Below are 17,570 nucleotides of genomic sequence, written 5' to 3'. Positions count from 1 at the left end.
AGCGGAGAACATTTAGATAAACCACGCGCGATGAAACTTGATCGTTTTAGTCGAAAAGAAAAGAGAGAGAGAGAGAGAGAGAGAGAGAAAATAGTATTGCCAACGTATTCTTTCGCCAGGCTTGCGATTTTCCATTATTTTCCCGCGTTCTCGCTCGATATAGGTATAGGTATAGGTGTAGGTGTAGGTGTAGGTGTAGGTGTAGGTGTAGGTGTATCTATCGCGCATCGAAGGCGATGTTAAGAAACGTTTTCCGTCGGCAACCATTCCTAACGAACTTTTTTCATTAGAGCTAAGTGGTGTTGCATAGCCACGAACGTCTGCGTTCGATCGTTTATCGAGTAATACCGGTTATTACAATGAACCTCCTGGTGCGCCAATGGAGGACCGACTCTAATCATCGTTGGACACTGGTCGGCGTAAAATCAACGCGTTTTCCGCATAGAAGGAATTCCGAAACAATCCAAACTAGTTTTGGTTGAATGAAATTTTGCAATTTTCGTGAGACGAGTAATTACGCGGGAACAACGACGCGTTGTTAACGAGCGTAACCCATGTTTCACGGAGAACTCGGTCGCGCATTCCCCGAAAAGGAGAAAGCTGCGGTAATTCGAGGGTTAAACGGGGAAGGGGACGAGTACCGATAGAGGCACAAGATCAGTTTGCTCGAAGCTCATACTTGACCGGAACACTCGAGTCGATCAACTTTGGATGATCGTAAAGTTAAGTGTCCGGAACCTCTAAACCTCGAGTACCCAATTACAATAGCAGCAGCTGTCGATAACGTTCCCTTGCAACCAACGACATCGTACGATCCAAGAGACACTTGTTTCGGACGATAAGATATCGTGGATCCGTGATGCGAAACCTAGAACGACGTCGACGCATGCGTTCCGTTCATTTACCCGTTATTTCTTTGATATTTCCTTGAAACGAAACGAAACGAAACTGAACTAATTGTAAACGACATTCGTTTACCAGACTTAATTACATAATAGACGTAATCAACAAACGACGTATAGAGTCGCGGGACAAGACGCGACGTACGCGTATTGCCGCACTTCCTCGACCAAAGTGTCTCGTGGCAATCTCGTTCCCTAATTACTTTTTTCTTAAAAGCATCTTCTTCGTTCGCCGTCTCGTGTTCTTCTCGAGAAATTGACCGTCCCGCCCGAATTTGCCCTCTTCCGTTCTCGAGGAGCTTTCTCACTTTTTCTACCTTTCCACTTTTGCCGCGCGGAACTTGTTCGCGTCCGCCCTTCTCTGAAGATTCTTAAAACCAAGTGTTTGGACTAGAAGCGTCGCGCGAGACGACGACATACTTGGCGAGCTTGCGCTTTCAAATACACCGAAAAATGAAACATATAAACTGTTTGGCTCACCTCGCGCAAACTTGAACGTCGCGTAGCTGGAAACTTGTCACGATCAACGATGGAATCCAACGTTCTTCTTCTTCTTTGAAAGACTAGTTTCGAGATGGGAATTTTCAGTCGAAAAATTGGTAGGAAAAGTTTTCCAAATCCAACGGTTGCGACTTTCGCTCGATAACCAAGCGTTGGTCGGCTGTGTCGTGGAAAATCATCGGTTTACAAGCACCCCGAGCGGTCGGACAACCAGGTGGCTGACGAACCGTGTCGGTCTGTCAGGTTCAGGAGTAGCGTCGGTTAACGTCCAACGGTTGGACGTTGATCGGGTTAACCAGCTGTGACTTGAGAGGAACGCGGTAAACTCGACGAGTCTATCTATCGCAAATTCGGTTCGATGCGTCGAATCGAAAGTCGATCGGTCAGCTAAAAATTAGCCAAATACACGATACGTTGGCTAAATCGCAAAGAGAAGAACGAAAACGTAAGGTAATTTTGTAAAAGAGAAAATGCGTTAAAACGAACCGAAAACAGAAGAGCATCCGCTAAAATTTCCAGCCAAATTTTAATTGGCTTATCTCAAACCACGGATCAATTCTGTCTTAAAGTTACGCGAGCTGATCGAATAGCGAATAATTTATCTCTAATTTTGGATATTTATGTTGCGAGTGGACAATCTGCCTCGTTCCCCGGCCGAGTAATCCAATTTATAGGAAATTTACGCTCGGATATTCGATAGACTGGAAAATTATAATACGGCGTAATATGAATTTTACGATAACTTGTTGTCGTCATCCAAATCGAATATTAATACGGCTATTCGTTTTTTATCCTCGATCTTGGAACGCGATAAATCGTCCTGTTACTTGTCACATTAAAAACAGGGAACGATATTAACGCTTCTTTCTATCGAGTGCTTTGCTTTCATTTTACAAAGGCAGTCCAAGTTGGCGTTATTTTCGACGATGCTCGAAACCGAAGCAGATCGTACGGAACGTAATCGATGGCGATGTCGAGGGCGTCGGCGTCGGCGTCGGCGTCGGCGTCGTTTCGTTAACAGAGTCAGCTGTGCTGACCGATTGTCTAGCGACGCCGACGCGAATGGTCGAAGCGGTAAGGTGGTCTCATACAGTATTCATCGGCGACCATGTCGCGGCAAGGTTGAGCCTTGGCATAGTGACATAATTCTCGGTTGTATCGCGCTACTAGCTAGTAACACGCTAGCCAGTCAGCCAAGCCAGTCAGCCGGCGTTGGCATTGACGTTGGTGTTGGCGGTGGTGCTGGGTCAGACCGTGAGTCTCGACTGGAATAACTGACTGGCGATTCGACGACGTCGGTAGTTGATAGCGAGCACGGAGTGGCGTGTTCACTTCGGTTCATCGCTTGATCGATGGACTTTACTTTCGAGCCGGGAAGGTCGTTCGCTTTCACCTTAGGAGGTAAACTACCACGGAACACGAAGAAACATCGAAAGTGCTAAGGTTTAAGCTCGCGTGTCGATAACATCGCCGCCGCCGCCGACGCCGACGCCGACGCCGACGCGACACGCCGTTATTCTGTTCTCCCCTCGATCACTCGTAATCCGCGATAATGCAAGATTACGACAAATTTGTTTACAAGTTTAACCAATTTGCCGATTTTCGGTCGCTCGCGCTCGGTTCGGATCGGAATCGAGAGTACAAACAAAGTTCGTTCATTGGAAACGGTAAATAATCGAGAGAATTTTGTTCGATCGAATAGACCTCGTTTCGATGAAATCTGTCTGATGCGGTAGTCTATGTTAATTTCACCAACGGTTGCAAGGGGTACGCGGACGTCGGTCGTGGCGCGTCGCATCGTGTCGCGTCGGCTGATCGACGTTTCGGATGAGTCGCGGAAAACTGGATCAGGTTGCTCGGGGGTTAGGCGTTCTACTTTTCGAGTGCGGTGAACGGCGTGGCGAAGAATCGAGGAGGCCGGTTGTTTTCCGTTAAAAATGCGACCACTCGCTCGCATTGTCTACCCTACGGAAAGCTTCAATTGCGACGTTCGAGCGAAACATCGAAAACGTTTAAACCTCTGCCGTTAACGCGATTCAAGATTCTGGAAAACCTGTTTTCGCTTTTAAGCAAATTCGCGATTCACCAGCAAACCTAATTAGAATACGAGCTCGTCGGCTTTTACCGAAAACTATTCGAGTTTGGAGGATGTTTTTCTTTTTGTTGATCGGTGGTTGGCAGACTTTCGCAATAAATCAAGACTATACCGATGACTTTGTTACAACTTTTCACTCGAACCTTAACAATTTTTACACCCTCGTTGCAAACATTTCGATAAGATGTTATCGTTACGCCATCGACACGTGGTGTTCCTGATCGTTTAAGAGACAAACGAGTATCGGCCGCGGGAAAAAACGATCGAGATGATAAACATTGTTTCAGCGAAATCCATGAAAAGGAGAAACGCAAAGGCGAACGCGAACGCGCGTCATCCTGGTGAAACGCTATACATTGCCAAACGTCGTTAACGACGTGTTCCTGGATAGAAAGTTCATCCTATCCCGAGCTTGTTGAAGCCGAGCCAAGCAAATGTTTACAGCTCTTAAAGGGTATTAAAATCTTACCGCGCGAAACGCATCGCGTTACCAGAAGACGCGAGATTTCGCTTCATCCAATCAAATTTTCCGACGGTCGCGCGTAAAATACCTGAATAAAAAAAGGCTTCTTGTTCTCGCCTTGCATCACGGAATTTTACAAGTGGATCAACTGTCGCCGGACAATTGAAAATTAAAGCACCTTCGAGGGATGGTGGTCGGGGTCGGGGTCGGGGTCGGGGTCGTGGTCGTGGGCAGATTCGCGTGCTAAATTCGAATGTTCTGCTACGTAAATGTTGACAGACCCGGATAACGTATCGTGCGAAGACACGCGAATGCTGGATGATCGATAATCAAGTGCACGAATACGTGTAGACGAATATACATAATGCATACGCGACGCGACTGTGGCGATGTTCACCACGAAGGTCACGTTTATTAGAGAAAGCAAACTGTTTACCGGTTCGAGTGGAAAAAACAGAATATAGCCATGGCGCAACTAGACTACGTTACGATACAATATGATCGATGCGATAAACGTTTCAGAGCTTCGTTCTCCATGCTCGCCAACTTGATTTTCATTCAAGTTGCGAGCAGCGCGAATCAACGAATAGCCATCGCGATATGACAACCTCGACTCGCTCGTACTCTGATACGCGTATAGCAAAAGAAAAGAAAAGAAAGATGACCGTTTCGTCGTCTGTAATCAGCTACCGATCAATCTTTCTCTCCGTAATACGTACAGGTAGCTGTCGCTTGTTTTCTAACGTTATCCCTCGATAGTAGTCGCAACTTCCGAATGGGAAACTAAACAATGTTCCGAAACTGGAACTCGGCCGTTTCGAGTAATAAACCCCAGCGATCCCGAAACGTTTCTCGCAACCATCGCAACTGCCAATTTAACTAATGAACGCCTATTCTACCTGGTTGCACTTCTTTCGACGCATCTCTTGTTTTCATCGGCCGAATGTAAAGAGCAACGGAATACGTGGCAACGGTGCTTTGCTTCGAGGTAAAATTATCGCGTGCGCCAGACATTTCTCGTGTAAACACCGCGTGTCATCGTGTAATATTTCCGCGACACTTGTTATCGCGTATGAATAGTTACTCTACGCAACTGGTACGAGACTCTCGCGGAAACGTTACGAATGAACCGGAGATACGTAGGTAACGCTCCGCAAACTTGCCATTTCACCGCTCGAAAACGGACGTCGGCCGCTCCGCTCCGTTTGCGCGATCTCTTCCGTGTATACATTGTACAACCTTTGATCGCGAGTCGATGCTCAACGTCCACCGTAAGCATTTCCATTAAACGACAAGAATAAACCGTCGAATAAAGAATAATCTGCTGTTTGTTCAGCGACACCGACACAAGTGCAACTCGCGTGAGAAAAGAAAAAGAAAGAATCGAGTCGTAAGGATTTTTATCGTTGCGAAAAATACGTATTAGACTCGAGTAACGACAAGTTACGACAGCTGGTAAACCGAGCGTAGGATTAAGCGCGAAACAGGCTTGATGAAATCTGAGGGAAAATTTGACGCGGTAAATTTTCATTAGTCGGTCGAACGTTGGCGTTCTATTAAAGTTTCTCCAGGTAAATAGATTTTGTAAGAAACACACCAAGGTATTTCGGCTCATACGGATACCGGTTTAAACGCGTGGTTCGTCTTATCCTATAGAGTATAAAGTGTCGTACAGCCCCTGAGGGCTGAGGCCGCGTCACAAGTTGGATGCAATTCTTTACCGTACGCACGAGTTACGACGCGACGCGACGTCACGTGACGAACGTAAACGTATAATAAAATACGAGAGAGATCCTTTAAAAAGTTTCGAATTTGTTCAACGCGAAACAATGTCGAAGGTGAATCGAAGAATTCCAACGAAATGAGATTGTCGAGCGCGGCGAACGTGCTACGAGTCCAACAAAGTATCGAATCTTGTAGCGGCCGAGCCGGAGCAGGAGTCGGAGCCAGAGTTGGTACCGGAGGTAGTCTGAAGAAGCTTACTCGAGTAGGCCACGTGGGAAACCGGAGCTCATCGTGTCACGTACCTCGCGAGGGTAATAGCAACCTATGGCACGGTGCAAATAATAAAACACATCGACTACCACCGGATCATCCCGATTTAACAAGTCCGAGAAAATCGAGACGTACACGTTTCGTAAATTAGGTGTACGGGCCAAAGATGGACGTAAAATTGGTCGCCTCTGGAAAAATATCGGGCTTGTTGCGACTCATCCTCGATTCGTCGAGGAGAAGCGGACGGAAGCGCGCAGCTAGAAACAAAGTCAAGGGTTGTTTGCAACGTGAGCGACGCATTTTGTTGCTCGTCACTCACGCGATTCACGGTACCGATTCTACCCTAATATTACATTTTGCGTCTACCCTAATATTACATTAACAATACCGCAAGAGCGTTCCGGATCTCGTTGCACGCAAATTAATTAACTCGTACGCGGAAGCTCCATGGAGTTAATTAAACCGGCTTTCGTTTCGTTCTAGTTTAATTCGAGGATAACACGGAATAATAGTAATGCATTCGTGCGCTTCGCGGAAATATCGCTCCATATGAAACGAGCTCCTCCATTTTACCGTTCCAATAATTACGACCTAACGTTCTTACCCATTTTCTCATTGCCAAGAAACGAACGAAAATGTTGATTTGTTCCAATCGACGGCAGCGCCGACGACGCGACGCGTTACAAAGAAACTCTCGAGTACCTACCCGTTGCGGAGTTTCGAGATGCAAATATTTGACATTGCACTTCTCACAGTTTGCAAACAAACCGTTCAATGCGGAAGCGTGCGAGTAATTCACGGTTGGAAAACGTTCTCGGGCACGCTTTCGCTGGATCGACTTCTTCGTGAAATTACATCTAATAACATTGCGAGAAAAGATCAACAGCTCGATCGTCCGTTGGGAATGCAACGTTAAGAAAAGATGATAAAGCAATCTAATAGTCGAAACGGGCATTCGATAATCCGCCTTAACCAGAACTAGGATGACCAATCGGAGTCATGTGGATTAAACATAATTTTATTCGTAGACTTGGACGAACCGAGGGGAGTTCTACTAGATTCTACGTTGTAGTCTGTTTCTAGAATCGATTCGAAAGAGATCGCTAATGTATGCAAATTGGTATTTGAAAAAACGAGCTGTTGACTTTTTGTCGATCGCAACGCAACACGGGTCTAAATTGTTGACAGCTGTGCTATTGCGAGCTAACCGAACGCACGCGTTGCGAGACTAATATTTCATCGGAACGCTTCGCTTCGCTTCACTTCGCTTCGAAATGCATCGAAAAATATAATATATCAACTCTGGCTGCCCGTCCGTTTCGCTGCCGAAAGATATATCTATCCAGGATGGCGACGAATGCGTGCCCTATTCCTCTGTAGCATGCACAAATCATTCGCGGCAAACGTAATTTTCATGATTTATCGCTCGTTGACTTTACCACAAGTATAGCTAACCTTCGTAACTCTCTTCGCGCCACCATTCGAGTTTCTCACCTTTTAAGATTACGTGAAAAATAGCTCGAGATAGACCGATTTCTAAATACGTATCATGCTAGCATCGTTTACAAACGACAACTACTCGATCCACTTGTGTTGGTAGCCACGCGAGTCGGTGGATCCAAGTTGATGTTTAGGAAAATAAAAATTGGCCGAGAGATCGTAGAGATGCGAATACGGCTGAAACGTATTCGGATTCCAGCATATATGCGGTCACTAGACGATCGGTTCGTATTTTCCAGTCCCAGTTTACCTACACAATAGGTGCTCGAATTCAATTGCTACGTTTTCGGATTCGATTGTTCATACAGACCAGAAGGATTACTTGGCACTCGAAAAGTGCATGGAACGTTCAAATGGTACCTACCTCGCTTTTTGTTTATCTGCTCTCAAAACACTCGATGAATTTTAATGCCGTAAACCGCTAATAATAACAACAGGATCTTGGTTAAACATTTTTGCTCCAAGAGAAAGGTGTTGAAGGTGTTGGGCGAAAATGGAGTAAGATGCAACTGAAAGTAGCTTACAACGGTTACAACGGTTCGACGGTTCGACGGTTTCACTGACATTTAAATTCGTTTAAACGAAATTACAACGCAACGTTCGTTATAAAACTGAAAACCCGAGAAAGGGGCCGAGGGAGAAGCAGACTTTCCTGTAACTTGTTCGTTCGTAAAGTTACGCGAGCGTTCCAGACTTTTCCGGAGAGTCTAAAGTCTAAGAGATAGTTGTAACCGATCAGTACGCGACAGCACACACGCAAACCTAATCGGCATTCGCAGCGAGAAACTTATAAATGAATTTAATTATTTCGAAAAGACGAAAAGATTACAAGCTTGAAAAAAATGTTGCTTCGTAGAGGAGATAAGCAAAGTTGCTTCGACGTTGCTTTTCAGGAAGAATGGGCATAGTATCCGTGAGTAACCAAGCTGGATGAAATGCGAGCGCATCTTTGAGCCCTTCCTTGATGCATATTTCGCGTTACGCTCCTCTCCTCGGCTTTTATTCCGGGTACTTTATTCCGTTACGCAGGGACGCTCGAGTGTTTTCGCTACTTGTTGTTTTTCAAGTATCGCAGAGCAGAGCAGAGCAGAGCACAACGGAACAGAACTAAGCTTAAAGCTTCTTCCGCAAAGAACTTGCGTATCGCAGGTTGCCTTTGTTTATTCGAAAGCCACTTGCCGTCCAAGTGCTCCATCTACGATGTACATAGTTACATACGTACTTGATTTAGTAACATCTAACGAGAGTATCGCGTTCGTTTGTCGTATGACGGTTATTCCATCGATTCCGCTCGAAAGGCGACTACATACGTGAGGAAAGATTCGCGGTAGACCGCGCGCGCGGAACTCACCGCTCCGAGGCTCGCCGGCGCGCGGCGTCCAGAGTGTAACGTCAGTGTTGTATAATCAGACGACCGCGGATAAAAACGAGATACATGGTCTTTGGAGTTGCCGTAACAACCTTCCAAGTTTCATCTGGAATCAGAGAGACAGGAGGGTTTCTCGGTTAGTTGGTGTCTCTCGTCGTACACGTATGTGTGTTTGTTGTCGACACTTGGACGAACAGGATGAAACGTTTCCCGTACCTTCCTTTCCTTTGCAGTTTGACGATAAAGGGAAGTAAACTCGTCACAAGTTTCACCCTAGTTTGTCCGGCTCGAGATTTGTTGCAATCTTTCCTGTCTCTCCTTCTGTCGGCTCCTTCATTGGCCACTCCGGCAACTTACTTTCCCTCCTCTTTCTCCCGTACCCTATTTCTCTCTCACTCTATCTTTGCTCCCTTTTCCGGATCGTCCGAGCGTTCGGGATCGACGCTTTGCCAAAGGGAAACTCCACTCTGGGCTTTGTAAGGATTCCTCGTGGCTCACCGCGTTTCCGAACGAAAGAGAATACCGTGCGGCGACGGAAGCTGATCGGCTACTCGAGGAGCTAGCAGGTACTCGATACGCGTGCACGGTTCCTTTTTCCAAAGTTCCATCTTTCCTCGAACAAGGAACGCACGGAGCAACCTAGCAGTCGCGTACCAGTCTACCAGTGAAAAAACGGTTCATTTGGTTTATGGGGATCATGAAAACGCGAGAGCACGAGCAAAGATAAACGTTCGGCCGAGTAATAAACGTGATGCGACGCGACGCGACCTAAGAATCTTGGAATTACGAAACACGAGAGGCATAAAGCGTTACGGAAAATTATAAAACAGACCGAGAACCTGCAGCAGTGCTCCGAGCGAACCGTTCTATCCACTTTGCGAGCTAAAAGACATCGAGCTGGTTGCGGCGGTCAAGTGTGCGTAATTGAAACGGGCATCAAAGTAACGCGTCGGGATAGCGAAGCTGGACGTGGACGGTTAGGTGAACAGCTGCCTAAGACAAGCCAGCTACAATTGCTTCGCGTCAACGGTCGCGTTCGGCTCGTTCGGCTCGTTCGGCTCGTCCGATGCGTAAACATTTTTTAACCTTGTCGAATACGAATACGAATTGTTCTCATGTTATTTAAACTTTATCTTCATATAAAAACAAACGTAAAGTATTTAAACTAGACAAGAGATCAACAATGACAACTCAACGCTCGATGATAAATTAAACTGCGTTAACCGTGAAAAGTGCAACGTTATTTTGTCCTGCGACGATCCAAACACTCAAAGTGTTTGTTGATGATATAAAAGCCATAAAATGGTTCGAGTGAATATTGCATCGTTTGATAACGGTAGTGTAAAAGTTGAAGGGAAGAAGCACAAGTAGCAACAGCAGCTCTCGTTTAAGGGAAATCGGCTTTAAAGTTCCGTAACACGTAGCTCGTGTGACGACTAGTATCGACGAGCAGTCGAAACGTTTGTGTCTTGGAGAAAATGCTCGAGTGCACCAACACCAACTTGGCCATTAACCGAGTTTCTCAGAATCTGTGCACCATCCACCTCGCGAGCTCTTTCCAACGGAACGGAATCCATAGGAAATTCCAATGCTTCGGCGCGTACAGATCGTGTGGGTTAATTTTTCATTGGCTCGGACGAATAATACGCGAGTCGAGGAACGGGGAGTTTTCACCGGGAGTTATTCGATCGTTGGTCGAGAAAATGTCGGAGCAAAGCTTTCGAAATGGATAATCGAAAAGAGGCAACGGCTTGTGCAGCGGAAAATAATAAATTGATAAAATCGAAGAACCAGGAGGACGAGACCAAGAGTCGAACCGACACGATGCGGCGTCGATACGTCGGCGTTGACGGCGGCGCGGCGCGGCTTGGCGCGGCTTGGCGACCTGAATTCAAAAAAGCAAAGAGTCGTTTCGAATCATGGGACCGAATGCTCGCAGTCACCGCTACGCGAACCCGCAGAACCGCCCTATTGTTCACGCTCGAACAATGCTGTCTTTGTCGCGATGTGATTAAACCCTGAATAAATTTTCTATTACGTTGTTCTACACCAGGCTTTCCTTCGCTTTCAAACGCTCGTTTCCTCGCTCTCTGTCCCGCCCTTTCGATTCTCTCGGCTAAAATGCCAACGCGAACGCCACCAACGCGAGACGGCCGGTCCGGATTAACCCAACGATTCTATTGCTCGAATTTCATGCTAGATTCGCGGCACGATCGTCGACGAATCATTTACACCTGCTTACGAGCAATTTCCCAAAAAAACTAATAAACGATATCCTTTTCGCGGAACAACGTATATACATAGATATGAATATCGGAGAACACGATTGACAAAGATAATTCCAATTCGAGAATGGCGCGACACATGTCAAGAAGCTTTCGTTAAAATACGCATCGAAAAGTTGGCGTGCAATTCCGAAACGTAGATTATATAGTATACTCTCGTTTAGCGACAAACAATCCGGTATTAATTCTTCCACGTATAATATCTTACCCATACCACGAGAAATTCAGGATTCCGGGAACGCGTGTACCACGTATCAGCACATACCGCACCGTCGCGTTGCGTCGCATCGAGTCGAGTCGAGTCGAGTCGTGTCGGTGTGCAAGCTGTGCTTTGTAATTTCATCCTTCCGGTATCTTTTATGGTGCGCTCTCGCTTGCGCGCACACCTGCAACTTTGCAGACGACGTTCAGTTTGCGAAGCACACCATGCCTTTGATCGATTCACCGTTATATAGTATACGGAGCCTTTGACGACCGTTCGGATTGGGTTAAGTAAAAATTTCGTTAAGGATACATGTATCGTTGAGAGGCGATAGCCACGAATGGAAAGTTCTTTTACATCTCCGCGTGCGTTGTTTTTCCAGTAGAGCAGCCGTTGAAGAAAAAACGACGCGATGTCTCCTCTGATCGAAACCTTGGATTAAATCAAAATCAAAACCGTCCATGTAACGGTCGTACACATCGGCTGGGATTCTTTTATTATCGCTAATCGATTAAGCAACTTTGACGAAGCGTGTGGTTCGAGTGATTCGTAACGATACGGACGATTGACGCGGACGGTCTCCTCGTTGCATCGTAGCGTTAGCGTTACGCGACAAAGTCATTCTACGATGCAAAGGTATACTTAACAACCGTATACTCGCGTTTCGCGAGCGGTGAATAATGCAATTCGAGCTTTAGAATGGCACACGGCGAACATTACTCGGTAATTTTCATTCGCGAGAAAGAAAAGGAAACCTTGAGTCGAGGTTATAGCCGAGGTCGAGATCGGTCGATCGACGATACTACTCTCTGGTGACGCGTGTTTGCAACTTTTTCTCAGCTTTTCCCATCTACTTGCCACGAGTATTTCGACACGCGTGCGCTTTCGTAATACAAAGTATACGTCGCGACGTGGCCGTGTTTTCCTTTATCTCGCCTAGGTAGAACCAGGGCTGAAAGGAGTAATGGTTCGGAAACAAGAGGCGCGCGCGTATCGTTCGCGTTCACGAAACTAAAGGTGACCTTCGAGAATGAAGATTATCGGTCGCGCGAAACCACTGGCCATGCATTAATTCGCGTCCAGGGTTTCGTGCGAGGAAATTCTTAAGAAACGAAATCGTCTCGGGAGAACGCGTCCCGTCATCGAGAAGGTAAACAAAACGATTCCGTCGGAAACAGCGACATTCCAAGTCGCTATAGGTACCAAGAGAAAGTGTACGGTGGACGAATAAACGACTAATAACGAAAGAAAGCATCAACGCACATACCCGACAGCGCGTAATCCTCCGTTACCGTCCTCTGTTACTCTCCTCCGGGCCATTTATCCGCATTATCTTCCCGGTGGACTTTTCGCAGCGAACACGTCCGATAAACTGGTTGCCACCCCCATCGCAAACCAGCTACCGGTCCTCACGACAGCATCCACAAAGAATACACCACACACTCTTCAATCCGCGAGAATACTCGGTGGCTGGGTGGCTCTTTCTTTCCTTGTTCGTTAATTAACCGTCGGCGCCGGGTGCTCGCCAGGAGCCACGCGAAGTATCGCGTTCCTCTTTGTCCAATTCACGTTCGCGTTCGCGTTCACGCTCGCGTTTACGCAAAACTGCGCGGGGTCACGGAGGGTGGGGAAGAGATCGAGGGACACGGCGAGCCGAGGATCGAGAGGAACCGACAGCGAACCAGATCCAAAGGACGAGGCGAGAGGAGAAAGAGAAGGCCAGCCAGAGGTCGAAAGGTGTGGAGAAAGAGCAAAAGACGGAGCGGTCAGTGACGGCGGTCGATAGAGATAGGTGGTGAGCGGTGAGTTTTCGCCTCGTCTGCCGTGGCACGTTCGCGGCTGCGAGCGCGAAAACCTCCAACAAGAACCCGAGGAAACGATACGACACGCGATGGACGGCAGCGAATCGCTACCAGCCTACGCGACGCGACGCGATCAACCGAACCGAACCGAACCGAAACGAACCGAACCGAACCGAACCGAAACCAAACTAAACGAAACGAAACGAAACGAAACGAAACGAACGATTCGCTGTCGAGGGTCCAACGGTTCGCGAGCAAACAGTCGCGTTCGCCGGATGCAGCGCGAATGGAGGGTTGGTCTTGCGCGACAGCGCTCTCACACGGCCATCCGGCAAACTGACAACCCACCCCTGAACCATCCCCAAACGCTGCCGCTGCAAATGCCTATCCCTATACCTACCCGCCGCCCTATCGCGTTTGCGCATTTTGCCCCAACCCAACGAGAGACTCGCGATTAGTAACTCGTTTTCTCACCCTGATGCCGTGCCATGCCGCGCTCTACTTGTTCTACGCGGCCGTGGCCATTCGATATTCTATCCGTTGCCAGTTTTCGATCGACGACCGACCGATCCTCCTGTAAGAATTTACGAAATCGACCCCCTCGTTGATGCCCACTGCAAACGAAAAGATGCGCGTGCCCAAACGCAGCCCCGTCGCTCGACGACGAAACGAGATTCGGTAGACGTAATCGAGCCTCTCACGTGTATATCGCCTACTTTACGTTAGCAAAATTCACTCCATAATACGTTAGTTATTATTTTACGACTGTAAGTTTGGACGGTCGGCGTTTAGATTACCATCTTTTCGTACACCACGGCCGGTTGTGCTTACTTATACGGCGACACGTATTCTCTTTCGATTTAAATGTTCGGTTCGCGCGTTAAACGTCAGAGAACGAAATGATCGATTACGCTAACCTTATCGACTTTGATGTTCCGGACGAATAGAGTTTCCAAAGTCACCGTTCTTAAAGAGAGAGTGCGCGCTTCAAAGTCCATCATCATCGACCGAGGTCGGTAATTCAGTTCGCGAGACGCAAACCTCCGTCGAACGACCGAGACTAATGTATGGTATATTCGTCACTTGTCTTTACCTATTATAGAATCGAGCGGCTAATCTCGATCGATAACAATGATGATTCGGTTTGGGTCAGTCACCTGGTCCAAAGTGAAATCGAAATTGCTCGGTGTTCGGGCAGCTGCAACCGACGTGCAGCGAAAAAATTGCACTCCGCTAACCGGCCTTCTCGCATCGCTCCGTTGCTACTCGGACGATCTAACGAGTCCCGTTTAACACCGAGCCAATCATCGAAACAAGGAGAGATGTAAAAAGGTGTCGATACACCGAGTTTCAAGTTATGAAACAAACGAGTACGAAAGCGAAGAAAGCGATCGGATCCGTTGACGGTTTATCCTCGCGTCCTAACGGTCGGCGAACCTATCCTACCGAATATGTCGCCGTCGCGTAGCGCGTCGTTGACATTGATACGTAAACTTGAGTCACTCCGGAGGACAATTTGTTGGCTAGCCAGCGGCAGACAGCGCGCGTTCGTCGGCGTCGATTCGAATCACGATCGACGATCATCTCGTATACCCGTCACGTTTCACGTCATCTGTCGCGATGGCCTTTGAAACGCTGTCAAGAATCTTCGAACGGTATTGTTGATTCCATCGAAACGATACCTCGAATCGCAAACGTCGAGTAAGCGAATCGCAGACGATGGGAGTCTCCGCGTTGATATCCTCCAAGGTCGAGCGAAACCGATCTTGATGGTTATAGCGCGTCGCGTCGCGGAGCCAATCGGTCTCTGCTCGACTCGTCGAACGGTCCGAAGACTGCGAGGAAACGGTATAGCGTTTAATTGAAATCCGAGTATCTTTTGTCGCTGTGCGTCTCACGGTTTACTAATTGCTGTGATATTCGTAAACTTGTACCGTTCAACGAATTGGAGAATGTTGAGATTGTTAGCAATGTTCTTATTGTTATCCCGTGCGCGATGCGTTCTCTCGCCAGCCATTTTGGAGAACGTGTATCGATTCTTCTTTGGATTTTCAACGACCACGACGACGACGACGACGACGACGACGACGACGACGTACGAGACGTCCGTTTCGAACCAAGAGTACGATTTCATCGTGATCGGAGCTGGTTCTGGTGGATCCGTGCTCGCGAATCGTCTCACCGAGATTCAAAGTTGGAACGTGTTGCTACTAGAAGAGGGTAAGGACGAAATGTTCCTCACGGACATTCCGCTATTGGCGCCTGTTCTTCACGTCACGGATTACGTTCGGCTGCACAAGAGCGAACCGAGACCACAAAAGCCCGACGGGACCGGCGGTTACTGTTTGTCTATGAACGAGGGCCGTTGCAATCTGCCGAGTGGCAGAGCGGTAGGAGGTAGCTCGGTCGTCAATTTCATGATATATTCGAGGGGATCGGCCAACGATTACAACGCTTGGGCGGCGCAAGGCAATCCCGGTTGGAGTTATACAGACGTGTTGCCATACTTTATCAAGTCGGAAAATTGCAAACTACGGGATCAAGACGTTAGGTAATTAGAGTTGGTTGCCGTACGATTAACCATACCGAGGCGTATGTTGCGTTTCTACGACTCGGGTACTCGAAAACGATTCCCTCGAGTATCCCTTTTGAGGAGAATTTTTTCATCAGATTCCATGGTCGCGGTGGATACCTCGACGTCACCACTTCACCGTACGTATCCCCGTTGAGAGAAAGTTTTCTTCGAGCCGGCGAGGAGCTGGGCTACGACATAATCGATTACAACACCGACAGGCTTATCGGTTTTTCAACGGCACAGGTTCATTTGAGAAATGGTCACAGGGTCAGTGCCAGCAAGGCGTTTCTACGGCCTATTCGCGATAGAGCCAACTTTCATTTATCGAAATTATCGAGAGCGACGAGGATCGTGATCGATCCAAACACGAAAACCGTCGTGGGCGTCGAGTTTGTTAAAAATGGCAAAAAGTTGTTCGCTTCCGCCAGAAAAGAGATAATAGTTTCAGCAGGTAATCTGGCAGAATTTACGTAAGCTTTAAATTTTTAAGCACCGAACCGGCTCGACTATATTTTTTCTTCGGATTTACATACGTGTTCGCAGGTACTCTCAATTCCCCCCAATTGTTGATGCTCTCCGGTGTGGGACCCAAGGATCACTTGACGTCGTTGAACGTTCGCGTGATCGAGGATCTTCCGGTCGGATATAATTTGCAAGATCACGTCAGCATGTCGGCGTTGACATTTCTCGTCAACGAGAGCGTGACGATCGTCGAACCGCGCGTCGCCTCAAATTTCGCAAACGTTTTCGATTACTTTGTTAAAGGGACCGGTCCGCTCACCGTACCCGGAGGAGCCGAATGTTTAGCGTTCGTTAACACCAAACAGGACGCTCGAAAAGCGAGGAGAAGAAACCGAGCCAAGAAAAACCGCTTTCACCGCGAGGACAACTTGCATACGTATTTCGAGAACGAAGGTAACGCGAAATTCAATAACGTCGAAACACGACGAAGCGGTATACAAAGAAAATGGAAAAGAATAAAGTTTTTCGCATTTTTTAGTATCTCCTCCGCTAAACGTGTCTTCCCTCGTCGCCCATCGCAACAGCTACTCGGAATCTCGATTTCTCAATTCGGAACAAGCGGACCTTCCTGACATCGAATTGGTTTTAGGAATTAGCGCGCTTACCGGAGACATATCCGGCAGCTTCAGAGGTCTTCTTGGCTTGACGGAGCAATTTTACAAAGAGGTTTTCACCGGCTACGAAGGGTTCGATGCTTTTTCGATCGTCCCGATACTCTTGCAGCCGAAAAGTAGGGGGCGAGTTACCTTGAGGACCTCCGATCCGTTTCGTCCACCTATATTCCAAATAAATTACTACGATCACCAAGACGATCTGACAACCATGGTTCGGGGAATAAAAAAGGTAGCGACTACTTTCGCCGTGTATATTTATCCGATAAAATCGTTTCTCAACTATTATATTTCCCTAACTATTATTCTTAAATGGTCAACCGAAACTTTGAAGGGTAACTTTTCATCGTATCCGTAGGCAATACTAATCGCGTCTACCAAGGCTTTCAAGCGTTTCAACGCGACGCTGCTACCGGTCGCATTTCCAGGATGCAAACGTATCCCGTTCGATACCGATCCGTACTGGACGTGCGTTGCTCGCCACGTGAGCACAACCTTGGGTCATTTCGTGGGCACGTGCAAGATGGCCACGAGGGAGAACTCGGGCGTGGTTGATCACAGGTTACGAGTGCACGGAATCAACGGTTTGAGAGTCGTGGATGCCAGTATAATTCCAAGCCTGATCGCTGGCCATACGAACGCGCCGACGTATATGATCGCCGAAAAGGCCGCTGATATGATAAAAAAAGATTGGAAACAGTTGGATTCGGACCGTACACGTTAAACGATCTTTTCTAGATAACAACAA

General features: G+C 47.5%; 2 protein-coding genes across 4 annotated transcripts in view; one reads left to right on the top strand and one right to left on the bottom strand.

Annotated features, from left to right (window-relative positions):
* The window catches only part of LOC128880541 (gamma-aminobutyric acid type B receptor subunit 2), a 60,302-nt gene extending 46,595 nt beyond the window's left edge, over positions 1 to 13,707 (bottom strand). Inside the window, exon 1 of one of the 2 annotated variants that reach the window (XM_054130755.1) lies at positions 12,580 to 13,707. The gene's annotated coding sequence lies outside the window, so the exon portion shown is untranslated. The remainder of the gene's footprint in view (positions 1 to 12,579) is intronic. The other variant, XM_054130756.1, reaches the window with a different exon arrangement.
* LOC128880545 (glucose dehydrogenase [FAD, quinone]-like) lies at positions 2,741 to 17,558 on the top strand. Of its 2 annotated transcripts, XM_054130767.1 has the most exons (6): positions 2,741 to 2,804; positions 15,128 to 15,665; positions 15,785 to 16,140; positions 16,233 to 16,604; positions 16,690 to 17,054; positions 17,181 to 17,558. In XM_054130767.1, exons 1-6 carry the CDS (start codon positions 2,756 to 2,758, stop codon positions 17,544 to 17,546), a joined length of 2,046 nt encoding a protein of 681 aa, XP_053986742.1. In that variant the 5' UTR covers positions 2,741 to 2,755; the 3' UTR covers positions 17,547 to 17,558. The 2 variants fall into 2 exon arrangements, with proteins under 2 accessions (XP_053986742.1, XP_053986741.1); XM_054130766.1 differs by lacking the exon at positions 2,741 to 2,804 and having other exon boundaries at positions 14,921 to 15,665.
* The last annotated feature ends 12 nt before the right edge of the window (positions 17,559 to 17,570 follow it).

Source organism: Hylaeus volcanicus, chromosome 7, assembly GCF_026283585.1.
Source record: "Hylaeus volcanicus isolate JK05 chromosome 7, UHH_iyHylVolc1.0_haploid, whole genome shotgun sequence".
NCBI lineage: Eukaryota > Metazoa > Arthropoda > Insecta > Hymenoptera > Colletidae > Hylaeus > Hylaeus volcanicus.
Note: the sequence above shows the minus strand (reverse complement) of the source record. Positions and strands in the feature narration are given on the sequence as shown.